Source organism: Phycomyces blakesleeanus (genome assembly GCF_001638985.1).
Source record: "Phycomyces blakesleeanus NRRL 1555(-) unplaced genomic scaffold PHYBLscaffold_17, whole genome shotgun sequence".
Taxonomy (NCBI): Eukaryota; Fungi; Mucoromycota; class Mucoromycetes; order Mucorales; family Phycomycetaceae; genus Phycomyces; species Phycomyces blakesleeanus.
The window spans coordinates 960,029-984,074 of NW_017265150.1; the positions used below are offsets into that span (position 1 = coordinate 960,029).

The 24,046-nt window shown below is 36.2% G+C and overlaps 6 protein-coding genes across 6 annotated transcripts; 3 read left to right on the forward strand and 3 right to left on the reverse strand.

The window, feature by feature from the left end:
• Nucleotides 1–1,626: 1,626 nt before the first annotated feature.
• On the forward strand, nt 1,627–2,907 carry PHYBLDRAFT_171068 (hypothetical protein; the record flags this gene model as incomplete). The annotated part of the gene is made up of 4 exons (XM_018436497.1): nt 1,627–1,998; nt 2,064–2,321; nt 2,442–2,669; nt 2,737–2,907. The coding sequence occupies 4 exons, from the start codon at nt 1,627–1,629 to the stop codon at nt 2,905–2,907; spliced, it is 1,029 nt and encodes a 342-aa protein (XP_018289048.1).
• Nucleotides 2,908–3,192: 285 nt separating this feature from the next.
• Nucleotides 3,193–6,141, reverse strand: PHYBLDRAFT_171069 (hypothetical protein; the record flags this gene model as incomplete). Its single annotated transcript, XM_018436498.1, has 6 exons — nt 3,193–3,509; nt 3,598–4,323; nt 5,173–5,496; nt 5,569–5,673; nt 5,802–5,918; nt 6,000–6,141. 6 exons carry the CDS (start codon nt 6,139–6,141, stop codon nt 3,193–3,195), a joined length of 1,731 nt encoding a protein of 576 aa, XP_018289049.1.
• Nucleotides 6,142–8,930: 2,789 nt separating this feature from the next.
• On the reverse strand, nt 8,931–10,391 carry PHYBLDRAFT_171070 (hypothetical protein; the record flags this gene model as incomplete). The annotated part of the gene is made up of 2 exons (XM_018436499.1): nt 8,931–10,153; nt 10,238–10,391. 2 exons carry the CDS (start codon nt 10,389–10,391, stop codon nt 8,931–8,933), a joined length of 1,377 nt encoding a protein of 458 aa, XP_018289050.1.
• Nucleotides 10,392–12,551: 2,160 nt separating this feature from the next.
• PHYBLDRAFT_74031 (hypothetical protein) lies at nt 12,552–13,110 on the forward strand (the record flags this gene model as incomplete). Its single annotated transcript, XM_018442967.1, has 2 exons — nt 12,552–12,949; nt 13,005–13,110. The coding sequence occupies 2 exons, from the start codon at nt 12,552–12,554 to the stop codon at nt 13,108–13,110; spliced, it is 504 nt and encodes a 167-aa protein (XP_018289051.1).
• Nucleotides 13,111–14,639: 1,529 nt separating this feature from the next.
• Nucleotides 14,640–17,039, forward strand: PHYBLDRAFT_171073 (hypothetical protein; the record flags this gene model as incomplete). Its single annotated transcript, XM_018436500.1, has 2 exons — nt 14,640–14,856; nt 15,724–17,039. 2 exons carry the CDS (start codon nt 14,640–14,642, stop codon nt 17,037–17,039), a joined length of 1,533 nt encoding a protein of 510 aa, XP_018289052.1.
• A 118-nt stretch (nt 17,040–17,157) lies between these two features.
• PHYBLDRAFT_171074 (hypothetical protein) lies at nt 17,158–18,711 on the reverse strand (the record flags this gene model as incomplete). Its single annotated transcript, XM_018436501.1, has 4 exons — nt 17,158–17,415; nt 17,523–17,611; nt 17,634–17,681; nt 18,630–18,711. 4 exons carry the CDS (start codon nt 18,709–18,711, stop codon nt 17,158–17,160), a joined length of 477 nt encoding a protein of 158 aa, XP_018289053.1.
• Between the last annotated feature and the right edge of the window lie 5,335 nt (nt 18,712–24,046).

Sequence of the window (24,046 nt, forward strand, 5' to 3'; positions counted from 1 at the left end):
GAAATACATTCTGAATATTATACAATAATTCTCAGAATGATAGGAAAACTAGCTACTAAATATTAAACATCTAGATTCTATGGATAGAATGGGTCTGTGCGCGGTCATAGAGTTCTGTTATATCTCATTATATCCGAAACCTTAATTGAATTCCGAGTTTTTTTTTCTAGTAAAACGTTACATTTATTTTGTGTATTGCCTATTTATTCTTGTTTCGGACTCATTCAAGAAGGTGTATATTTCAACAATCTTCTGATGATAGCTCAACTATCTTCTGGCAAGTATCAATCTTATTGGACGGGTACTCCATTTACAATTTGAATTTCATTATTTGATTGATCAAAAAATATACTTCTTGTACTTTTATTTAAAAATAGTTCACGGGAAATAATTTACAAATGGGTTTTTATTTTATTTTATTAAAAAAATCTCAAAATAGGTTCTCTAATAATGGGCCTTGGATAGTTGGCATTTGGTCTGGGAATTTGATCCAGACATTTGACATTGGGTCTTTGTTTTGCATTCTCGGTTGTGGGTTCTTGATTTTGGGTACTGCAATTCTACTTTGGTCATTAATAATATCTTTTATCTTTTGGGATAAATAAATGGGAATACTGCAATACCTCTTGGAATATTAAGGGAAGGGGCAGAATCTTGGGATGACCAAAATCGATTTAATCATTTTCAAAACATGTGTGTACAGATCAGATTTATTCTTTGGAAATAGAGGATCATATTGCTACGGATAGCATTTATATAATTTTTGTTGTACTCCACGTATTCCTAATAGAAAGGAAAAAAATATGATTAGTATGAGAGAATAATAATTATAAAGTCTTGCTTACCAGAAAAAGTGATTCTTTGGCATCCTTTTAATGCGTGTGTGCAAAAGAGAGATAGAGAAAATCTAATAACTTCAAAATGATAATGAAGAAAGTATAACGTTAATATAAGTGATTAGAAGATATTCTATTAAAGCTAACCATGTTTATTTCCATCATTAGCTTTTGATGGTTTTCATCATCATCGTTTTGCATCTAAAGATTAATAAGCTGATGATTAGCATCGCGCAATAAAAGTTGTTTGCTTTCTTATTCACCTTTGTAAGCCAGTGTGTTATGTTAACTCGTGCAGGAAGCTCTACATAATAAAGATGATAGAAGTTTTTTAGTGTTAATAATCATGTAAAATAAAGTAAAAAGAAAATATTAAGTAATCACCATAGTGTAGAAAAAGAAGCAAAAGTAAACAGTATAAGAGAAAGAGAGAGAACAAAAAAAAAAGAAAATAAAAAAAAAGAAAAATAAAAAAACAAATTGTAAGAGTAGTGAATAAGCTCATTCTGTTCTCAGAATTTATTAGGGTCTATTATAATTTAAAGCGTGTGTCCCTATAATTTTTTCTTTTGTTGCTGTATACCCAAGAAGTATTGGGACATATAAATACTACTTTTATTTGCCAGATTATTATATCCTCCCTCACATTTTATTAGAAACCTCACATACTATTACTGTGCTTTACCATGTATGTTTGTATAATTAAAATAATATTTCATAATATTCTTCTATATATGCTTTATTTATTTATATTTATTTATTTTTTAAAAAATATGTAAATATCTGTAGCATGCCTTCCAATGCCACTAGAAAATCAGGATGCAAAGGCAAACAGAATGCCCGAGGAACACTTAGCTGTGTTGCTGCTGGCCGGATTGAGCAATGTGAGATTGCTCCAAAAGTATTGCCACTTGCAGCTTGTCCAAGTGGGGCAGAGGCTCCTGGAATGACTGTCAAGTCCCTAACGCAGATTATGGCAGCCATCAACATGATGTACGATCGTACTGTCGAAGCCAACACTGGAATTCATTTTCTGGTCGATGCTCACAACCAAGCCATTGCCCAGCAAGCTCTTGTTGCATCTTCTGTAACTCAGAGAGTAACTGCCGCCAATTTGTCTACAAATAGACACACCAAAGGCGAAATGTGTGCAACTGTTCTGGTATGATTTTTTCTGACTTCATGCTTTAACACACTACCTAAATAATAATAATAATAATCATATAGAATCTCATCAATGGGAGAATGTGGGCGAGAAACTTCTGTTCGAATGATCCTGAGCTTGTTGCTGAAAATGAAAGCCGCAGGCGATGGAACACGGATGAGAGGATCGATCATCCTGACAATGTTGAGGTGATTAATTACCTCCAACAGTATATCGTTGCCCAGCCTCGCACAGCTGGGTTCTGGGAGGATATGATAGTGCAGAAAATAAAAAACAATTACAAGACATGTTTTCGTGCTGTCAACGCAACCCCCAAGCAAGTGTCTTCCAAAAGGCGCAATAATCATATCAACAGCCGTTGCATTGAGATAAAATTACAAACAAAAAAAAAGAAATTAAATATTTTGTATTCTGTTCCAATCATTTTAAAATATATCTAGATTCACTTGCATCATGTTGATACCTACATTAACAATTGGCTAGCAATTGACACTGAGATGGGATACAAGCCAGGTAACCCTGATGAGATGGCATACTCGCATCTCCTCGAGAAGAGTGTGATGTCTGATGGTGAATCGGAAGATGAGGACGTCACTCCTATAATCCGTGTGTGGGTTTTGCAGGTTGCTTGTCCTAGTTGGAGAAGTGCTGAGATATTTTTTTTAAAGGTGTACACTATAATATATTTCTATAAAAAGATGACTGTACAGAAATAAACTAACTAATTATACATAGCTGAACAGGCTTATTCAGTTCATTGATTTCTTGGCAGCAGAGAATGACAAGAAGATTTCAACACCACAATCAAAGCAAAGAATGCCCAGATACCTAAAAACCATTGTGGTCACTCCTGTCCCCAGTCACCTGACCACGATCCTTCCTGTCTGGGCAATTCAAAACCAATAAAAACAAACAATTTGCTCTCTTTTTTTTCACTGTCATATTAAAAAAATTGAATAATATTATTAGAAAGAAAAGAAGAGATAATTATATATTTTAAGAGTAAAGTTTTCTAGGCAAAGGAACAATAAGTTTTTTGCTGATATTTCGTAATGTTGTATGGTCAACAATTGCAACAGGAAGGAGAATTCGGTGCATTGGCAAGATGCTTTGAAAGTCAGGCAAAGAAAACGCAACATCCCATATTTCTACACCTGCAATTTTTCTACTTGTCTCCTTGGAAGCCTTGTATCATTTTACATAAGCAAATGTATGTTGGCTACTTTGGAGTGTTCTGTGATGTGGAGTAGAAACAAGTGGACTAAATGAATGAACAAATAGGTACTGAATCTCTCCAACATATGCATACTTTGCTCCGTTTCGACCTTCTATGAACATTGCTTGTATACATGATCCTCTTCCATTCGTACCTCTACTTCCCTTGAATGTCTGGCCAAGGAGGTTGACGGATTTGAGCGTTTCAATCCAGTCATTGACGAAAGCTGTATCTTGAATCACGTCTTTGCAACTGGAGATGGTGGGATAGTTGTAAACAGCTTGGTAATATCCTACCAAACAATCATACTCCTGTCTTGGCATTATCTCATACGCTTTTTTTTTGCAAGGGCAGAACTGATGATGGTAAAGGCTCATTACCACGAATTGACAAGTTCGGATTTTTGGCAGCATCAAGAAAGTCTGGTAGAGAGAACCAATTGTACAAGGTGGTGCTAGTTGTAGAATCAGCAGGACTATAACCAGTTACCAATTTATCGAAGATGCCAGAGAAATTGAATAGACCAGATGTCTTCAAGAAATTGCAAACAAAATCGCCTTTATGGGTATCTTCAATGAATGTTTTCATGTATGTCATTTCAAAGCCACTCCTTCTGTTGGTATTGATATTCTTTAGGACACTGTTGTATCGCTCGAAACTAAAGAGCCAGTACCCATAAACAGGCCCAAAGTCCTTGATTGTGTCGCGAAGATGAAGATGGAGATGCATGTTTGGAGATAACAGATCCTTGCTATACAGCCTTTCACAATCTTTACCAAACTTCTCAAGTGCTATGTGTGCTGACTGTACATCATCTTCGGAAACATTTGGCTTGGTAAGGAAACAGCAGGCATTCACAAAAAACATCCAATTCTCAAACTTTTGCTTTGGTAGTATGCCTTGTAGAACCACTGGAGAGTATACCAGACACCACGATTTCCACTCGTCTGCCTTCATAAAGGGAAATCCCTTTGAAATCTTTGATCTTAGCATGGTGTAATCAGGCGGCAATGTCATGTTTTCAATGATTTTCTGCATGGCAACGAGTTTTTTATTGTCAATTAGACCATCTGCAACCCATTTCTTCATCATCCTCTTGACTGTACCTAAGAAGAGATTGTGCATTGGATCAATGATCGTGCAGTGGACAATGTCAAAGTACTGGAGACGATGCAGTTTGGACCAGCAAACACCATTTTCAACTTCAAGACGATGTCTCTCAGCTTCAGTGGTTGCATTCCTCCAGACCTCAGCATCCTTACAATTATCATTCTTAGTGCGAAAGAGCCACTTTGAGAAATCAAATCCAGAATAATTGACAGAGCTCGTTCCAGCTAATTGGGAGAATTGGCAATTACATTTGTGGCATGCATTTGTACTGGTATGGGATGTGAATCCACACACTTTTCGAGCAGCAGGGATGTCGCAGGCAACCATAAACAGAGCAGCGCAGATGGTGGTACCATTTGGGCATTGATATGTCTGGACTCTGACTCTCTTGTACAACTTTTCTAATTCGTCAACCAGAGGTCTGAGGTACAAATTTATCTCGGATGTTTTTGCTTCTTTCCGACCTGGCATTAACCCAATGAGAATGACATTTTCTTTCTTGAATCTTACACTTCGAGGAAGATTGTTTACAGCCAGGTAAATTGCACCACACGAATATGTCACACCGTCGAATGGCTGGAACCAGTCAATGTTTAAGACCAACATCAGTGAGCAGTTGCCATGAACAAAGGGAATTCCATTGGTGTCTTTCAAATCCTTCCACATCAAGCCATCGTACACATCAAACATAGTATTCTCAGCCTTTGGGCTACGGTTCCACAAGTCGATTTGGGTTTCAAAATCAGGCTGAGAAAAGAGAGCTTTGATCGAACTCTGAACAGAGTGATACACATATGTTCTTTTTGGAATGGACGACTGATTTCCCAACTTGAACAAACTATTACCGCACATTGAGTTATTCCCAAATTTATCAAAGATACAGAAGTGGGGTGTTGATTCATCGTTCTCATATATGCTGTGACATTTGCTACAAGAAACATATTTCTTTATACCATCTGTAAAGGTATTGAATCCTGCCATGCTTTTGAGACCAGGGATGCTAACTGGGAGATGGAATGGATCTCTGAAAAGCTCAAGTATTTTGTTCATGATGGCAATGAGAAGAATGGCACCTTCATCGATGACGTACAAGGATACAAAGAGTGCAAGGACCTGTACAATAAAACGATAGATGAGACTCAATTCTGAGTTGAATTCAGGAAAGTTGTCTTTTTTAAAAAAAATTAATTTCTATTATTTTATACAGCAGAACCCAATATCCATTATGAAAGTGTGCAAACCTTCACTATCAAGCATGTCATCCTCACTGGAATCGTCTTTGCAACTGTCAGAATCAAGATCAGAGTTAAACTCTTCATTCTCATAACCAAAGACAGCATCGGATTCTGAGAGAGGTAAGACTCAAATAGGCTCTTGTGTCTCCATGTCTACTTCTATACTGGTGTCCATTTCTACCAGAACCATAAAAGAAGTTAGAGCAAATAAAAATAAAAATAAAAATATATATTTTTACCATCAAAGTCATAATCCATATCATAATCATTGTCTATGGCCACCGAGTTCTGTTCATCATTGTTGATAACTTCAGGAACATAGCTTACATTAGTTTTGACTGATCTCTTAATAATCACTACATTACATATGTTATTAAATCGAAAATATAAATATAAATATAATTAAAACATAAAAGAAAATTCTCTACATCTATTACGAAAGATGTTTATTCCAGCATCATCTCTTCTTTTATGAAAATTAAATGTCTGTACAGACACTGTATCTGATCCTTCAAATCTTGTCTTGCAAACAGAACATTTGCATTCTTTTGTTTTGTTTGATTTATGGGTTGGTGTCATTGCTTAATAATTATTAAAATAATATTATTTTTTAAACAGTAAAGAAGATAAATATATATTCAGGTACAGTTTATTTCATTCAATTTAAGTTTATTATTGTATTTTTTTATGCTACTCAGTGCTCTATGACCAATAGAATTGTTTTAAAAAATTGCAATGCTTATTCTACAAAAAAAAATCCTGCACTACAAATTTGGGTTTTCTGTCCACCGAATTTTACATCCCATCACGTATGGGAATTGGGCATTTTTTGCAGTGTTATTTGCTTGGGCAATTCGCATGTTTGTTGTAAGCTGCAAGGTTTTTACATTTCTCCATGCAGATACTTTCTTAATACATTGGCTTACAACCTGAGCTCTTGTTGCCTTGGGTATAACAGGAAGGACCTGCCAAAAATCGGCTCCAAAGACAAACAACTTCCCTTCAAATGGAACGTTTTCAAGCAATGGATCGACAGCCTTCATTATATCTTGCATGGATCTGCTTACAGTATTAAAAACATCTTTACTAATCATAGAAACTTCGTCTCAGATAACCAATTCCGTTCTTCTAATAAGTTGTGCTGTTTGTGAGTTTGCGTTGATGGAGCATAAGGAGTTAAGATCAACTTGCACTGGAATCTTAAACCTGGAATGTGCTGTACGCCCACCGTCTAACAGCAATGCAGCAATTCCACTTGTTGCTACTGCAAGAGCAATTTTTCCTTGTTGGCGAGTTTTTTGAAGCAAGGCATTAAAGACAAATGTCTTTCTCGTCCCACCTGGACCATCAACAAAGTACAATTTTGGGGCTCCCACGTTTTCTTCAATTGCACTTAATACTGTTGTATAAACACGTCTTTGTGAATTATTGAATGTCAATGTATCTGGATCTGGCAAAACCTGGGCTTGATCGCATAAATCTTCTTGTTCTTGTATGATGGCTTGAACATCTTGCCCATTTGGGCTAAAGTGCTGGATGTCAGGCATTGGTAAAAGAACAAATCCAGTGAACAACATGAGAGACATAGAGTTGGCAGATAGATGACTTTCGGTATCCCGTAAACATCTGTCAAACATATCTTGTGTGGGGGCTAATGCAGGAATTCCACTACTTTCTCTTGCCAAATGAAGATAATCTTCAATCATAGAATCGCGATGAGCAAGCCACAAAGAGAAAGGATCTGATACTGCACAGAAAATCAAAAGAATAGCAAAGAGTCTTCGTAAAGAAAATGGGATCTGATGAGCTGCTGTCACTTCCATACAGTTACTCCACTCATCATCATTCAAAAGTAATCCCAGAGCACGACATGCAGCTTGGTTTGTTTCATACACACATCCTTCTACTGTATGTATGTCTTCAAAGCTTTTGGCCCCTTTAACATTATGCAGCAGTAATTGTAACAAATATTTTTCAATATCTCTCAGAGACACTGTGTAAACTCTGCCAATCGTTCCTTTATCAAACCTCTTAGGTGCTGTCCATTTTCGTTCTTTTGTATTCCATACATAAAGAGAAGAAAAGTCGACGTAAAGAAGTTTTTCAGATGATGGGTGTGTAGCATTATAGTCGAAATATCCCATTAAAGTAGTGTTTTTTCTGGAATTTGGAACATCCTCTGGGTTAGAGGATGGATTATAATATACGGGTTGGGCATTTTCCAGATGGATTGAAAGTCGTTGATGGCTGGGATACTCTTGATGAAGCTTGAAAGAAAATATTTTCCAGCATGCTTCAGAAGCGGAGACATACCGAGCATCAAGAAACTCATTAACTTTGTTTACATGCTCTTGTTGTTGTTGTGGAGCGGAATTGGTGGGTGTAGGCTGCACACAGGCCATTGCACGGTCATGTCCTTTATATACATATTTGTAGAGGTATTTTACGGCAGAAACAGAGGTGCTAATCTCAACATTTATATGAGCATTGTATTTTGCACATATGTATCTATTGTGTGGAACAACCCATCCATTATCCATGATCTTTGGCCCTCTTCTAATAACTCTTCCATTTCGACTGCGTTGATAAATAGGATATCCGTTTCCACCATCGCTAGTCTCATTGCAAAGCTTTTTAGGATAATTCTTTGAACAGATCACATTCTTCATGCATGGTGCTTTTGGATATTTCTTTCTGCATGAGCCATGCATCATGCATTTTTTTACTGTTTCATATGCCAATGGCTCAGTTTCAGGATCTGGGATTTCAGCCGAAACTATTCTGTCAAAATCTTCTATTGTTTTTGGTTTATCTTGTGGTCGCAAAATCAAAAGAATGTGGGCATGAGGAAGTCCGCGCTTTTGGAATTCAATGACATATATAAAGGCCAAAACTTTCCCAGAATATTTTTTTTGTAAGGTCAATCATGAGCTCTTTGAGCTTTATATATTGAAAACCCAAGAACAAAGATCTGGTCTGTCATTAGCTTTTTGCCCAGCCATCAGGGAATTTGTGATTTCTGACCACTTTGAATTGCAAGTGAAAGTTATGAACAAATCAGGCTTGCCAAAATGACGCACAATACTCATTGAATCTTGATAAAGCTGAGCCATATACCAGGGGCTACCAATAAAAGATGAAAGAATAACTCTCTTTCCAAGATTTGCAAGATTACAATCGTTATGGATAACAGCATCCTGAATTCCACTATAAAGATCTACACAGAGACGATTTTGATTGCTGGTGATGAAATGCAGCTGATTGTGCTCAACTTTGGCGTACATATCAACAATATATTGTTGAAAGAGGCAGCCAAAAAGATGGAGGAGGTGCTGTGTGTTGCGTTGATACATCAAACGGTTTGAGTACTATTGCATTACTGTAACATGCTCTCCTGACAATGAGCTGGCATCAATGGTCCAACCATCTTCACCATGTGAAAAGAGTAGCACATAGTGTAAAGCATCATAAGATTGGTGGTACTCATTGATGTTCTGTTGGAAGTTGGCTCTGGTATGCAGCACAATGTCTCTTGAAGTACCCTCTTCATTATTCATAATAAGAACTGCTATTTCACTTGCAGTTGGAGCATTGTACTGTCTTTGATCCCGAGGCCCCTCAGCTACTAAACGCAAAGTGAGATCTATAGATTGTCCCTTTTCCCAAGAAATTTGATCCATTGTTCTGAAGAGATGTACAAATGGATTTGTTTCCATAAGAATGGACTGAATCTTCTCTAAAAAACTTCTCTCCAATTGTGGGGAATGATACTGTCTTTGATCTATCTGAGCAGCACTATCATAAATATAGATCTGAGCGAATTTTGGGTGAGCAATATCAGATTCTGTCACTGGCAAAATAGATCCAATTCTATGACAAATTGTTCCGTGAATCCGGAAGTTGTATGCCCCATTGATATTGTTGCCAACAGAGGTATCAATTTTAGCTCCCAAAGAAGTAAAGCTCATTGTACTATTATAGCTTTGAATGTTTTCAAGAAACTTCTTTCCATCACGTGTTCTATAGTTCAAAAGCTCAGAAATTCCTGTAGGTGTTGGCTCAATTTGGGGGAGAACATGCTTTCCTTTGTTACAACACATAGAGAACGTGGGGCTTCTTAAAGAAGAATGACTGTTTTTTTCATGTGCCCACATCATTGCCCCACAAAATTGACACTCGATATCCATATCTCCCTTGTTATCAACTGCTGATTCTGAAATAGCTGGAAGTTGGGCAATATTATTTAAGCCTCTGCCTCGATTTCTAGATCCTCTTGCTCTGCTACTGTTATTGTTTGGACAAAATCTGCTTGTAATTCGGCAATGATCAGTTCCATTACAGTGAGGACAATAGGGTAAAATTGATTCTCTATTCACAGTTGAAATCTCCTCAACTTCTTCTTCTCTTCCAGTCACTTCTTCATCAGATGAAGTCTCCTCAATCTCTTCTTCCATGACTGCTTCAAGAACTTCAGTAATAGTCTCATTTGCGAGTGGAAATTCAGTCAACTCAGAAACTGAAATAGAAGTCGATGTTTCTATGTCCAAATTTTGGTCTTGGACAGGCTCAATTCTTATTCTCAAGGCAGCAGCTATTTTTTTATAAACACATTTATTATTAAAAAATATATATAATACTTGTAGTAATACGCATAAGTGTATAAATAAATAGTTACTTTGGCTACTTTCTGTAGGATATTCATCTACATTAGTTCTCTTTTGAGGAATGTGGAGAGAAATGTTCTTTGGGTTCATGAGATATTGCTTATGAGTACTTCTGCTATGTCCAAGCATATGGCAAGCAGCACAATGACGTTGAGTAGATGACATTTTATTTTTCGGTTTTTTTTTTCAAAGTTAGAGTTTGGTTTGATAGTTGTATAAGTTTTTTGGCAATAGTTTGTAAAATAAATTCAAGGGGTTAATATCTCAGTATATCATATGACATAGTAATGTCAGGAGCGGATTAGAATTAGCACTCAGTTCCAATCCTACCCAATCAGAAACAACTACTCCAACCGCAGTAGTTGGGTGAGCAAGGCCAAGAAGAAGAAGATAATCATTGCTCAGCAAGATACTGCAGCAAAAGGACTTAGCTAGAATCTAGGATACTGCGGCATCTTATAAATTAATATAAATATCACAAATATTATCACAAATAAGCATTATCTTTATATTCATATTTCATTCTATCTTATTATTTTATTGTGTCACTTCTCGCATATTACAGTAAAAGTGCTGGATTTTAGATGTGAATAGATGTTTTACAGGCAAATTCGTATATCACGTGATGCTGCTAATTTTGATTGATTTTAGATATATAAATAGATGTTTTACAGGCAAATTCATATATCATGTGATGCTGCTAATTTTGATTGATTTTAGATATATAAATAGATGTTTTACAGGCAAATTCATATATCACGTGATGCTACTAATTTTGATTGATTTTAGATATATAGATATTAGGTTCAAGAATAAAACGATTAATTAAAAAGGGGGACTCATTAATTTTCATTTTATACTCATTTTCATTGGCTACAGGTTTAACATCCGCTTTCCAAATCCTAATCCAAATCCGAATCCTAAGAGATAATGAAACCCCCTATTATGTTTCTGCATGTAAATAAAGTTTATACCTCGGAGTCATTGATATTAATCTCTAAATAATCTATAGTATTTTGAACAAAAGCTATAAATCTGAAAAGAAAACGTGACGATTCAACCCTCCACCTACAAAGAAACTACAAGATCAAACATTTACCTATACAATAGAAATCAGACTACACATATTCATAATGCTTTTAAGCGCATTTAACTGAGCATACTTTTTTGAAATCCAACAGTGGAATTCACTCTACTGACCACACAAAAACTTGCCAATTTTTATCTCAAATATCCAGTAATCTGATTGACTATCACAACAATTGTATTTCTTATGAGCCTGGTCCTACACAAGCATCCAGTACCATTACAAAAAAGAATCCAAAAATACTATATTTATTTAGCATCTGCTCCAACTATTTTACAATGTCAAAATCCTGATCTTCTTAATATCAAACTCAACAACTCTTTGTAATCTGTAGTCGAAACAAGAAAATGTTCAATAATCTGTTAAATAACTGAAAGCGGTCCAAGAATTATGCTTTGCCCACAATACTACCCGATCTCAATTTTGGAAACCCTCATGATATAAAATACCAAAAAAAAAACAAATATTACACACACAAAAACAGTAACAAAAAATAGCACAAGCTCATGACAAAAAAAAGAAATAAAAAAAGAGATGAAAAAAAAGAGATAAAAAAATAAAAAAAAAAGAAATAAAAAAAAAATAAAAAAAAGAAATAAAAAAAAAGAAATAAAAAAAAGAGAAATAAAAAAAAGAAAAATGTAATAGCAATTTTAAAAATAATTCTCCAAATAGTATAACTAGCATTTTTATTTATAAATTTTTATAATATACATAACCATTTTTCCACAAATAATTTCTGAAAAACTGAAAGTCTCAATAACTGAAAAACTGAAAATCTTAATAACTGAAAATAAAATGGTATCTAACCGCAGAAATTTCTGAAAAACTAAAAATCTCAATAACTGAATTTCGAGCTTTTCTCTGGCTCTATACAAAAAAAAACCTTTTTTTTATTTTATTTTATTTTATTTTTTTGGTTGGGCAAACCCATGAGGAGAAATTTCACCCCTTCCTTCGAGACAGAGGACAGGACACCAGAAAGGTTCTGGTAGCACTGCAAATCAGCTAATAAAATAAATGTTCTTAAAAGTGTGAAGAAGCTTAATATATAAACATTCATTATTCTTCAACACGTTCTTTATCTAAATATATTAAAGCAACAGGACAAGACTATACCTTGATAGAAACGTTTAAGTTATTAGATTGTTTTTGGTATATATACCCCAGTGTCTTAATAAAAGTTTCTCAGTTGTCTTTCTTTCTCAATTTTAACACCCTTCTTATTTTCAAAAAAAATGCCTATTTCCAACAACTCTCTCAAATTTGTTATGGACAAGTACTGTGAAATGGTCAGTCACAACGGTTCTGCAGACCAAACCCAGTTTTCTGGAGTTGCTTTCAACCCCTTGTGCAATTTCAACCAAGAGATTGTTGACAAAATGCATGGAGAAGTTTTACTTCGATCTGTGACAGATGTCTTTGTCAACCATGCCAATATGGAATGGACCCGTGCCTTGGCCGGAAACCCAGCAGTCACAAACCTCCTCAGTCTCAAAAGTTTTCTGCCAACCAAAGTCAACGAGGCTACAACCAAGACAATTGTTGCACAGAAGCCGAAGACGAATCTGCTGGAGAAGGTCGACTCTGATTCTGTTCCCACTGCAGAAAGCATAGGTCAAGGTTCGTACCGAAAGTACAACCAAAACCAGATGAACAAGCTCTTCTCTTTGGTTTTCTTGGAAAACCAGACTGCTCAGAGAGAAGATCCAGACCGATTTTGATGCTGCCACGGTGGAGACTGATGAGTTCACACTGCAAAAACAGATCAATTTCGCATATGTAAAGTATACCTAAGTTCTGATAGACAGAATAGGTAAAATTGTAGTTCAGCTCACTTTTGTGAGTAAAGTATTTGAATAGTATTTTAAGCTACTCTATTGGCTACTGGCAGCTGTGTAGCATTAGAATGCAACATCAAACTCAAATAAAATAAAAGTGCGTTTTCTTTGAAGTCTCTTTCTTTACTATTAAATACTATTGTAAACCTTTCTTTTCATTTTAAAATGGCTCCTATTCGCAAACCAACTGTTAGAAAAGAGTGTCGATGCTCTATCTGTAAAAGCAAGACACTAGGATTCGATCGTGTATCTGTTAAAACATTTAAACGTCATCAAGAAAAAGATAATCATGATATTACACATGTTCAAACGCGTACGGTTAATACATTTGCTTTACTTTACTTTATTTTATTTTATTTTATATCATTTCCTTTTTTATTATTTTATATAATAATAATAATAATAATAATAATAATAATACTAACACTAATAATAATAAATGTGTAGCCCATGAAGACACATGCAATACAATTAGTAGTGCTGTTTCTGAGCCTGTAAATCGAGAGGAAGATAGTTTTGAATTTGAACAGGAAGATGTTGAAATGAATTCTGAGCTTAGAAGTAAGAAAACTTATTTTATTACATTGATTTATTTGGGTCTAACATTCCGCTTTTGTAGACCTAAATGACACAAATGACATTTTGGATATATGGACAAGAAACCAACCTTTCTCTGAAACGGATTGCATGTTTGGCCCTGAAGATTATGTCCAGTATACAAGTGACACTTACGAAGAAGAATATGAAGATGAATCCGATGTTGAGATGGATAATGATGAAGGTAGGTACACAGCTTTAGATAATATTATATCCTAGAAAATAGAGAGTTAATCAACGTTGTTGTAAATGAGTATTGACTACTGCTGTAATTGAGAATAAGTCTGAAGGAAATAATATAAGGCCTCAGCTATTCCAGTCAAAGGTGTCTACCGATTACTTTATTATTTAACACACAGGTTTAGCATGCATGATAGTGATTATATTTCATATGATGATATCACCATAATATGGGATACATCAGTGGATTATTATAAGCATAATTATAACTCATAAACACATTTACTTTTGATGTTAATACTTCATTGGGACTACACACATTTATATAATTAATCATACATTAATTATCCCAAGATCACGTTGCTCTGATTAAGGCTCAGATAGGATCGATTACCTGACCCCAGTCATATAATTTTCCCAATCCAAAACAATATAAATAGCAGTAGTAGTTCAGTGTAGGAACCTGGTCAAACTTTGATACAAAATCTTTCTCAATAAACAAAACCTACACAAGTTCTCACGAATCTTCGTTCCTAATTTCAAATCTTCAATTCTTCCTCTTAAAAACTTCTTCAACTTCAACCACCACAACAAACGTTCTTTAAAAAAAATCAAATTAAAGATTCTTCGTTGGAATCAATCTCGGAATTGAATTTGATTCACCGATTCATTGTTATTTCGGTTGCTCTTTTTGTCTTGCTATACGTCATGGATGAAGGAGCTGTAATCCTGATTGCCATAATCAACAAGATACTGCAGTTTTTGTTTGACCCATTCCGCCTTCCAGTGAGTGTTGCTGGCCTCAAACGTTTGGCTGGATTTGAAGTGTTGACAAGTGGTGTCAAGAAGTATGTTGCATGTAGTGAATGCCATGCCATATATGATAATGAAGCCGCCCCTTTGTGTTGTACATCACCCAATTTTGGTAAAACCTCCTTGTGTGGCAACAGCTTGTTTAAGTCTGGTCCCGGGTCAAAAGCACCCAAAAAGACATATGTATTCCACTCTGTCAAGAAAGCCCTAAAGACGTTTTTTCAACGCCCGGATTTTGAAAACAACATCAACTCATGGAACCGCGGCCCGAAAATGGATAGCACTTTGTTTGACGTGTACAATGGTGCGATGTGGAATGAGATAGTAGACGTAGATGGTATACCTTTTGTTGATACCGAGCAATCACTCATGCTCACGCTGAACATTGACTGGTTTCAGTCATTCGATGGTGTTACCTACTCCTGTGGTGCCATATATCTTGCAATCAATAATCTTCCACGCAGTGAGCGGTTCAAGAAGGAAAACGTGATTCTTGTTGGGTTAATGCCAGGGCCTAAAGAAGCAAGCACTTCTGACATAAATAACTATCTGAAACTGCTTGTGGATGAGTTGATGGAGCTGTACAAAGGTATTAAGATTAAGACTCACCAATGTCCAAATGGTACTTCTATCCGAGCAGCCCTTCTCATGGTTGCCTGTGATATACCTGCTGCAAGAAAAGTATGTGGGTTCACATCCCATACAAGTACAAATGCATGCCACAAGTGTAAGCGTCAATTTTCGAGGTTGGCTGGAACGAGTTCCATTGATTATTCTGGATTTGATTTCTCAAAGTGGCTCCTTCGCACTAAGAATGACAATTGTAAGGATGCAGAGATCTGGAGAAATGCAACCAAACCAACTGAGAGACAGCGTCTTGAAGTTGCACATTGTGTTTGCTGGTCCGAACTGCATCGTCTTCAGTACTTTGACATTGTCCGCTGCACGATCATCGATCCCATGCACAATCTTTTCTTAGGCACTGCCAAAAGAATGCTGGAGAGATGGGTTGCGGATGGATTAATTGATGATAAAAAACTTGTTGCCATGCAAAAGGCTGTTGAGAAGGTAGTGTTGCCGCCCGATTACATGTCACTTGGGACAAGGATTGCCAAGGGATTTCCCTATATGAAGGCTGATGAGTGGAAGTCTTGGTGCCTTGTGTACTCTCCTGTGGTTCTAAGGGATGTGTTGCCGTTGTCAGAGTTCAAGAACTGGATAGAGTTTGTTAACGCATGCAGATACTTCACCAAGCCTAATGTTTCTGAAGAAGACATTGAGAAAGGACACAAATGCTTAGAAGAATTCTGTAAAGGGTGTGAGACATTGTACGACCTGGACCTTCTCTCTCCCAACATGCACCTGCATCTGCACTTACGCCAAACAATGATTGACTTTGGGCCCGTCTATGGCTATTGGCTTTTCAGCTTTGAAAGGTACAATAGTGTCCTGAAAAATATCAAGACCAATCGAAGAAACGGGTTCAAATTGACATTTATGAGACAGTTTATTGAAGAGTCGTGGAAGGGAGATTTTGTGCATCGACTTCTGAAACCTATGCATGCACTTGCATGTTTTGAAATTTTCGATAAGTTCATCACCACCAACAACAACACCAACACCAACACCTACCTCTCTCACTCTTTCTCAATTTCCAAATATCTTGAAGCTTCACAGAATATTTCAATGATAATTCGTGGAAACGAGCCCCTGCCACCATCCACCTTGCCATTGAAAACAAGACCATTATCATTTATGCCAAAACATGAATATGATTGTCTTGTAGGATACTATCAAGCTGCGTACAAGAATCCACAGATCTCAGGTTGCAAAGATGTAATTGATGACTCACCTTTCGTCAATGACTGGATCGAAATGGTGAAGTCCGTTGATCTTCTTGGGCAAAGCTACAAAGGGTGCATTGGCACGAATGGCCGCGGATCATACATACAAGCATATTTCACTGAACAAACTGGGTCGGAACATGCGTATGTTGGAGAGATTCAGTACCTTTTTGTTCACAATTTTAGGCCAACTGTTTCTTCTCTAACATACAGAAATCCCCATAGTAGTCAGCATGTATTTGCATTTGTCAAATGGTTCAAATCCACTTCGGACAAAACAAGAGAATTAGAAGGAGTTGAGTTGTTACAGGATGAATTCTACAAGCAAGATTTTCAAAGCATCCTGCCAGTACATCGGATTCTCCTAACAGTTGCAATAGTAGATTACAAAACTACAAAAAATGTCAACAAAAAACTTGCGATTCCTTTACCAAAAAAAATTTACTATTAATTCTCATACACACACTTACTTATATATTTATCCCCTATTATTATTATTTCCTTTAATCAATTCAATTTCAATTATTACTATTTGGCCCTACAACAGAACAAAGTAAAAAAGAAAATGTTTATTCATCGTTGATTGCCCAACGAGGCAATGACTGGGACAGAGTGGCAGGAACAGAGCAAGGCAACAATGTTGCTGGATATCTGTTCATTCTTGGCTTTGTTCCCACGCCCGCATTTAACACATGATGGGTACGATCAATGTTGTCAACCATTGTCAACAATCTGTTGAACTGTATTTGTGGTGATCCAGACACTCGGATGTTGGATTTATCACATATAAGAACATATTCATATTGGGATAGCGTAGTAGCTATCATCTTGTCAGTATAAAATATATATAAATAATTAAGTAATCAGCCCAGTAATTATTACAGTTAGTACTGTAGATAATATTTTAAAGATTGTTAAGATAATTATATCATACTGCCAGGTAAACTGTGTCAGATCGATATGGAGCTAATTTAGTAGGAAGTCCTAAAGCTCTTGTATAAAAGAGAAAAGAATAGCTAAGAGCTAAAGAAGTACAATTTATGACTTGATGTCATAATTGTAACACCAACACTAGTTAAGCAGTAAATACACTCTAATAATCAAATATAGTAAAGAAAGAAAGTCTTAAGAAACTAAGACATAATGACAAGAGCAGATTGTGTTTTCTTATAAAAAGGGACACTTTTTATTTATGAATAAAGACAAATGATATACAGTCTCAAAGTATTTCTATACGTCTCTATTATCAAATATTTTATTTTCTATTGTTTTGTACCTGAAATATCACAGCTATCATTCTGTTGAGGGGATGATTTTAGATAATATGTTTTAAAAGTGTTAGACTTGAGACTCCAGTTTGCATGACTCTTGACATAGGACATTGTTACTCTCTCTTCTACTGCCTTTGTACTTGAAACCAATCAAATAAAATGTGTTTTATACTTAGTAGTATCTACCCCCACTCTAGTCATTGTCTTCTGAACCCAAGATGCTACTTTGAAACTGCTTACAGAGTTGATTTTGTGAGGGTTGTTAATATATACCAGAAAAAAGATGTGGTCATCTGGTAGCTGTTGTCATAATTGAACAGTTTTTCCCATGAATGTATAGAGTGTGGAGACTAGATATAGATTGATATCTGCCATAAGACTGAGAAAAGTGGATTTTGCCTGCGTTTCTTTTGCTTCTCTAAAATGTATGGTTCCCAAGATTGGTTTGTTGATATGTAGTTCAAGTTGCACATCTTTATATAATAGTCAGCTCACATCAGATCACGGTTGAGTCATAGTAATAAGACATATCAGGATGATTGTTTTCTGCTGTAGATTATATAGATTGATGTCTTTATCAGAAGGTCATTATTTCTTTATAAACATCATGAGAAGCTTGGTATCCCATGTTTGCTACAAGTGTTTTTCTGGAATTAAAATTTCTTTATGCTTCTTGGTCTTAAAAAACTCAACGATTCAGTCCTGATTTGTGATGTGTATTTGTTTTAGATAAATTATATTGAATACGGAAGCAATTGAGGAACACAAACCATTCAAATATTGATATGAGAAATTACTGTTGAACTTGAGAAACATCAATACCTTTTTGACATTGTAATCCTCAGGGGACATTATAGGTTTCTGAGTTGCATAACAAGTGATCTATTTTTTCCAACCCGAGTTGTATACACTACATGTATTTTTCCTATGAGCATGAGAGAGGAAGTTAATGATATCTTTATCTAGTTGATCAACAGTCTTCCTCTTGTTGCAGATAAGTTCCATGCAATTATTCTCTATCTGTCTCGTTTGAATATCATTGGTTGGTTCTTGTGTTTCATTTTGAGTATGGTAGGGAACCAATACTAAGTAGATTAAAATGACATGACAAGTATTGCTTGTTGTACTTTTTAGTATTTGATTTGTTGGATCGTTTTAGGAATGAACTTTCAGGGTGTGAAAAGATACATCCCTTTTGCAAGCCACGTCTGTTGGAAGATATCCAACACTAGCACCTCAGGGTCTGGTCAAAGACTCCAGAATTGTGGCAGCTGACAGTTGAGTCTGCTCACAAAGGCGTCTATCAACAGCGGTCCCCATCATTTGTCTATTTGATGAAACATTTGCCTGGAATTGTGGTCTTGTAAATCAACCAATTTTTCTGATGTTTTTGTCGGCTTAACCAATTGGCCTTGTTGCTGTTCACGCCTGGGATATGGTCGTATTCAACGTCCAAATTGAAGTCATTGCAAACGTCTTGAATGTTTACTGCTAGGTTTTGTAACAAAGTTCAGACAGTTTCTCCTAATTTTGAGCTGTACTTTGGTGTGGTGATATTGTTGGTAAAAATCTTCAGTTGTTATCCCCTGTTGTGTTTTGCATGTAGCTTGAGAGCAAAGTAGATGACAATGAGCTCTTGTATATTTATAAAGTACTCTTTTTCTGTTTGTGACCATGGACCAGTTGCCTGAACCAACGTTGAGGTTACCCCCCCCCCCACTCAAATCTAAGACGTCTATGTAAATTACTGACTGAGGAGTTCTGTATGATAGTATCTTCTGAATTGGCAGGTCATTCTTCTTGTGTATCAATTCCTTCCACCATTTCAATTACTTCCTGCTCTTGTGTGACAATCTCATAGGTGCGTCCCAATTCTGATGGTGATAGTGTAAACTCGTTGCTAAATTACTTTGCATATGACAAATATGAAGTAAAGCTTCCCCTATTACTAGAATCATAGATGTCATATTTTTCATCAAACTGACATACCATCTGCAGTTGTATTGACTGTGTGTGCTGTTCATGGCTTGTCTCAATTGCCCCATTAATTTGGTTATATTTTTGAGTGGTACAGATATTGTCAAAGTCTTCATATAGAAAACAAACCTCAAGAACTTCTGTTGCTGCAAAGGAGTCATCATACTGTTCTGGTAGTTTATCAAAAAACCTAGGCGTTCTAAGTGCGATACTACTGTTTCAGTATGTATCATGGCTTCTGTCTTTGTCAAGCCCAGAATGCAAATATTGTTGGGATAGAATACTAGACAGATCCCCAATTGCCGCATGGGTTCTATAGCAATGACCCCTCTTGAACTGACACTCATTCCAAGTGCTAGTGTCTTGTATTGATATACTTGTCCTTGGTTCTGAAAAGTCAAATAATTTCTGGTGTTTTGATGAATAGGTGTTACAACATAGGCATCCTTGAGGTCCAGTTTGCAAATGAAATCCTTTGCCTCAATAATGTCTCGCAAGGCTGGGACTCCCTCCATTTTGAAGTGTAGACATTGAATAAAATTGTTGATATTCTGGCAATCTAAGATGGGTTGGCGTTTGTGGGTTTCTTGAATGATAAAAAAGTTCAAGAGAAAATCTATGCTTTGAGTGCATGACAGCTTGATTATCTTGGTCTGCAAAAATTTGTCTACTGCTTTGTTGACAGCTAATTGCTCTGTAGAGTTTAAATGAATTTGACATAATCACCATGGTGTTGGTTTCTTTACTAGTAGTATCCAATACCCATATTGTATTACTTATAAGGGCCATAGATAATTTGTTGTTAGGCATCATTAGGAAGCAAACCATTAAAGTCTTCCATCTGGTGCAATCCCATCAATAGGAATACTGTAGTGTGCATTGTTTATTAGTTGTTTGGGGAGTTGTGGTTTGGTGGATTGGTCTGCTGAGAATTGTTGTGATTGTGTGAGTGTCCTGCTCTGTTGTTTGATGGACCCAATCCAAAAAAAGAATTGCATGATCCACTGTTTTCTTGTCCGTACCTGCCAAAACCTCTTTGTGATCCTCAAAAGTCTCCTCTGGACTGATAATGTCTTTTGCCTCAAAAGTCACCTTTGGATCCACTGGCTTGTTGGACCAACTTTTGGTCACTCATTGCTTTGTGAAATATACTGAGAAATTCATTATTGTAGATGTTTTTGATTTTTGAATCTTTGTCAGAGGTCTCTAAATGTTTGATACTGATTGAAATGTGTAGGGCTTTGTCTGCATACTCTTTGACTTCTTTTTCTTGTGATCTTTGTTGTATCCAACATAATCGTAAATTTAAATTAAAAGTACAGACACTCAATAAATACGTACATTGAGTTACTGGCAACTAGTAACGATACTAAAAGATATAACTTTCCTTATACAAGGAAATTACGTAAAGAACATGTGAAGTTTTATAAAATAAAATCAACAGTAAAAAGATTGAGACGTATATAAGAATACTTTGAGACTGTATATAGGTTGTCTTTATTAAAGAATAAAAAGTTGTCCTTTTTATATCAAAACACGATCTGCTTTGTCAGTCACATCTTAATTTCTTAAGTCTGAGTTCATTTAGATATTAGAGAGCTGGTACTGCTATGTTTATAATTTAATCTAATTGCAGTGTTATCATATTAACTCAGTGCTTACTGAGCTGTCATAATTACAGTACTTACTGTCATTAATTATTGTTCTTATTGATTTACCATAAGTAAAATAAATAAATTATTCATTTGTTCTTGTAATGATAGCTGTTTTACTATAATAAGAGGAATATGTTCTTAGATGTAATAAATCCAACAACCAAGTGTCTGGATCACCACAAAACATACTAAGACAAATACTAAGACTCTAGTCAATAACACTAAAAACATAAGAACTAAATCATAGAAGATAATGGTAGAGAAACAGACATTACATGATATCATCATATCATCTCCAAGCTAAATACAATGTCTATATAAACGCACAATACGAATAGCAATAGAAGATCATCTCCTTTCTGATTCTTTCACTTCTTCTAATAAAACAAAGTCTCACCATACTCTCATCTGCACTTGTTTTATTTTATATCTTATTTTTATCTCATACATAACAATCTTGCTGTTTCAAGACCAAAGACTACCAGTTGTGCTGCAAAAATGTTTTTTTTTGTATTCAGCGATCTTAGGGGACGGGGGGTTTTTGGCTATGGGGATGAAGGGTAACGGCACCGCACAATTTAAGGTGACTGCGAGTCCGAGGCCTGGCTATAAAGTGTCTTGAAGAACCCTCCGTCCCCATTCTTTATAAGCACACCCCTGTCCCCATCTTTAGATCATTCCAATTTCCCGGGAAAAATAAAAACATCTCCTTTCTTAAAGTCATTAACATTTAGTTGTAAGAATAAAAAATAATATTTCCAAATAACAAGATATGATGCCTTTTTTACGTTATGTACATTGCATACATTGCATACATTGCATACATTGCGTACATAAATCAATAAAAATACTTATGTAACTACAGTGCTCTTTTATTAAATATGAACACCAACTTCAATACCCCTATTGAGAAGATGTACTCACTTAAAACAACTCTCTCATTCCCTGAGAATGGTTATCCTGACAAGCAGAGTGTTCTTCAAGCCATAAACGATTACGCCCTTTCTAATAACTTCACCATTAAGATTAAGGACGGAAAATTCCCTATTCTTCACATTGCTTGTTCAAAGGCTGGTGTTTATTGTGCCAAGTGCAATATAAGTGATGAGAAAAGAAAGAAGACGCCCAACTCTTCTCTTACTGGATGCCCCTATCTCTTAAGATTTTTTTATAAGAAGAAGAGCAAAATATATCTTCCTTTGCCTGCCTATGGGGAAAACGAACATTGCCACAACCACCCTGTCACCCCTGAGAATTTGGCTTCTTCTCACCAAGGAAGAATGTCTCTTTTGACTGCTGAAGATGCCACTATTGCAAAGACAATGTTGGAGAATCACGCCAAGTCCTGTGATGTTCAGAAGGCAACAAGTGACAAGGTGCCAGGAATGAGAAAGCTGAGGATCAGCAATATCAACAATCTCAAGTACAGTGCTACTCGTGGTGATGAGGAGTCTGCCCATGGCGCTACTGAGCTCATCAGAACAATGGAAGCAAAGGGATTTTCCGTTCTCTACGAGTTTAATGAGAGAAATAGACTCACTCATATATTTTTTACGAACGATATAATGATCAAGAGAGCTCAACATTTCCCCAATGTCTTTATTGTGGATGCTACATACAAGACAAACTGCGCGAAGATGCCATTGGTTTGCATAGAGGGTGTCAGTAACCTAGGTGGAGAAAGGTTGAAGAGCTTTCCTGTGGCCTTTGCATGGGTAGCCGATGAGACAGAGAAGAGCTATGTTTGGTTTGTGAAGTCTCTGAAAGCAATTGTTTTGGAGGGGGTTGATAAAGCCCCTATATTTGTTACAGACAAATGTAAAGCATTGATGAATGCGCTTGATTCCAAGTTCCCCTTGACCAAGAAGCTTCTGTGTGATTGGCATATGATCAATAACATTGCCAAAATGGCAAAAAAAAACAATGAAGCCAGGAAAAGAAAAAGAGTTGTGCACACATTTAGTCAACAAAATGATCTTCGGAGATAAACGCGATGTCTTTGATGAAAATCTTGAGCTTTTCAAATCGCTGTCATCTCAGAAAGATTTCCAAAGTAAAGAGCAGCTAGAAGACAATGATGATGATTCTACGAAGGTTGTAGAGAAAAGAACTATAGAAAAGTACTTTGAAGATGAGTGGATGCAGTGCAAGGAAAAGTGGGCTGGCTACCTCACTAGTCAATTAAAACATTTTGACTGTGTGACAACACAATGTGTCGAGAGTGGCCATAATGCTCTGAAAAGAAAAATCTTGGCTCTTCAGTCATTGAACTCTTCATTTGAGCAAATTTGCTCCTATCTTCTCCAGTTTGAGGGCGACTATCAGGACCTTGAGTTGAATGAGGCAACTATCACAGATGCCAGAATATACCATGAACCTCGCCTCCGTGGATTGATTCACCACGTCTCCAGAATTGGTTTGATCACCATCCGTGCTGAGCTTCTAGAAGAGGTTGTACCTGGTGAGCTTTGCAATTGCAGAGTAAAAGTGGTGTTTGGTCTTTCTTGTCGCCATGATCTGCCAAGAGATCGTATGTTGCTATTATCAGACATTCC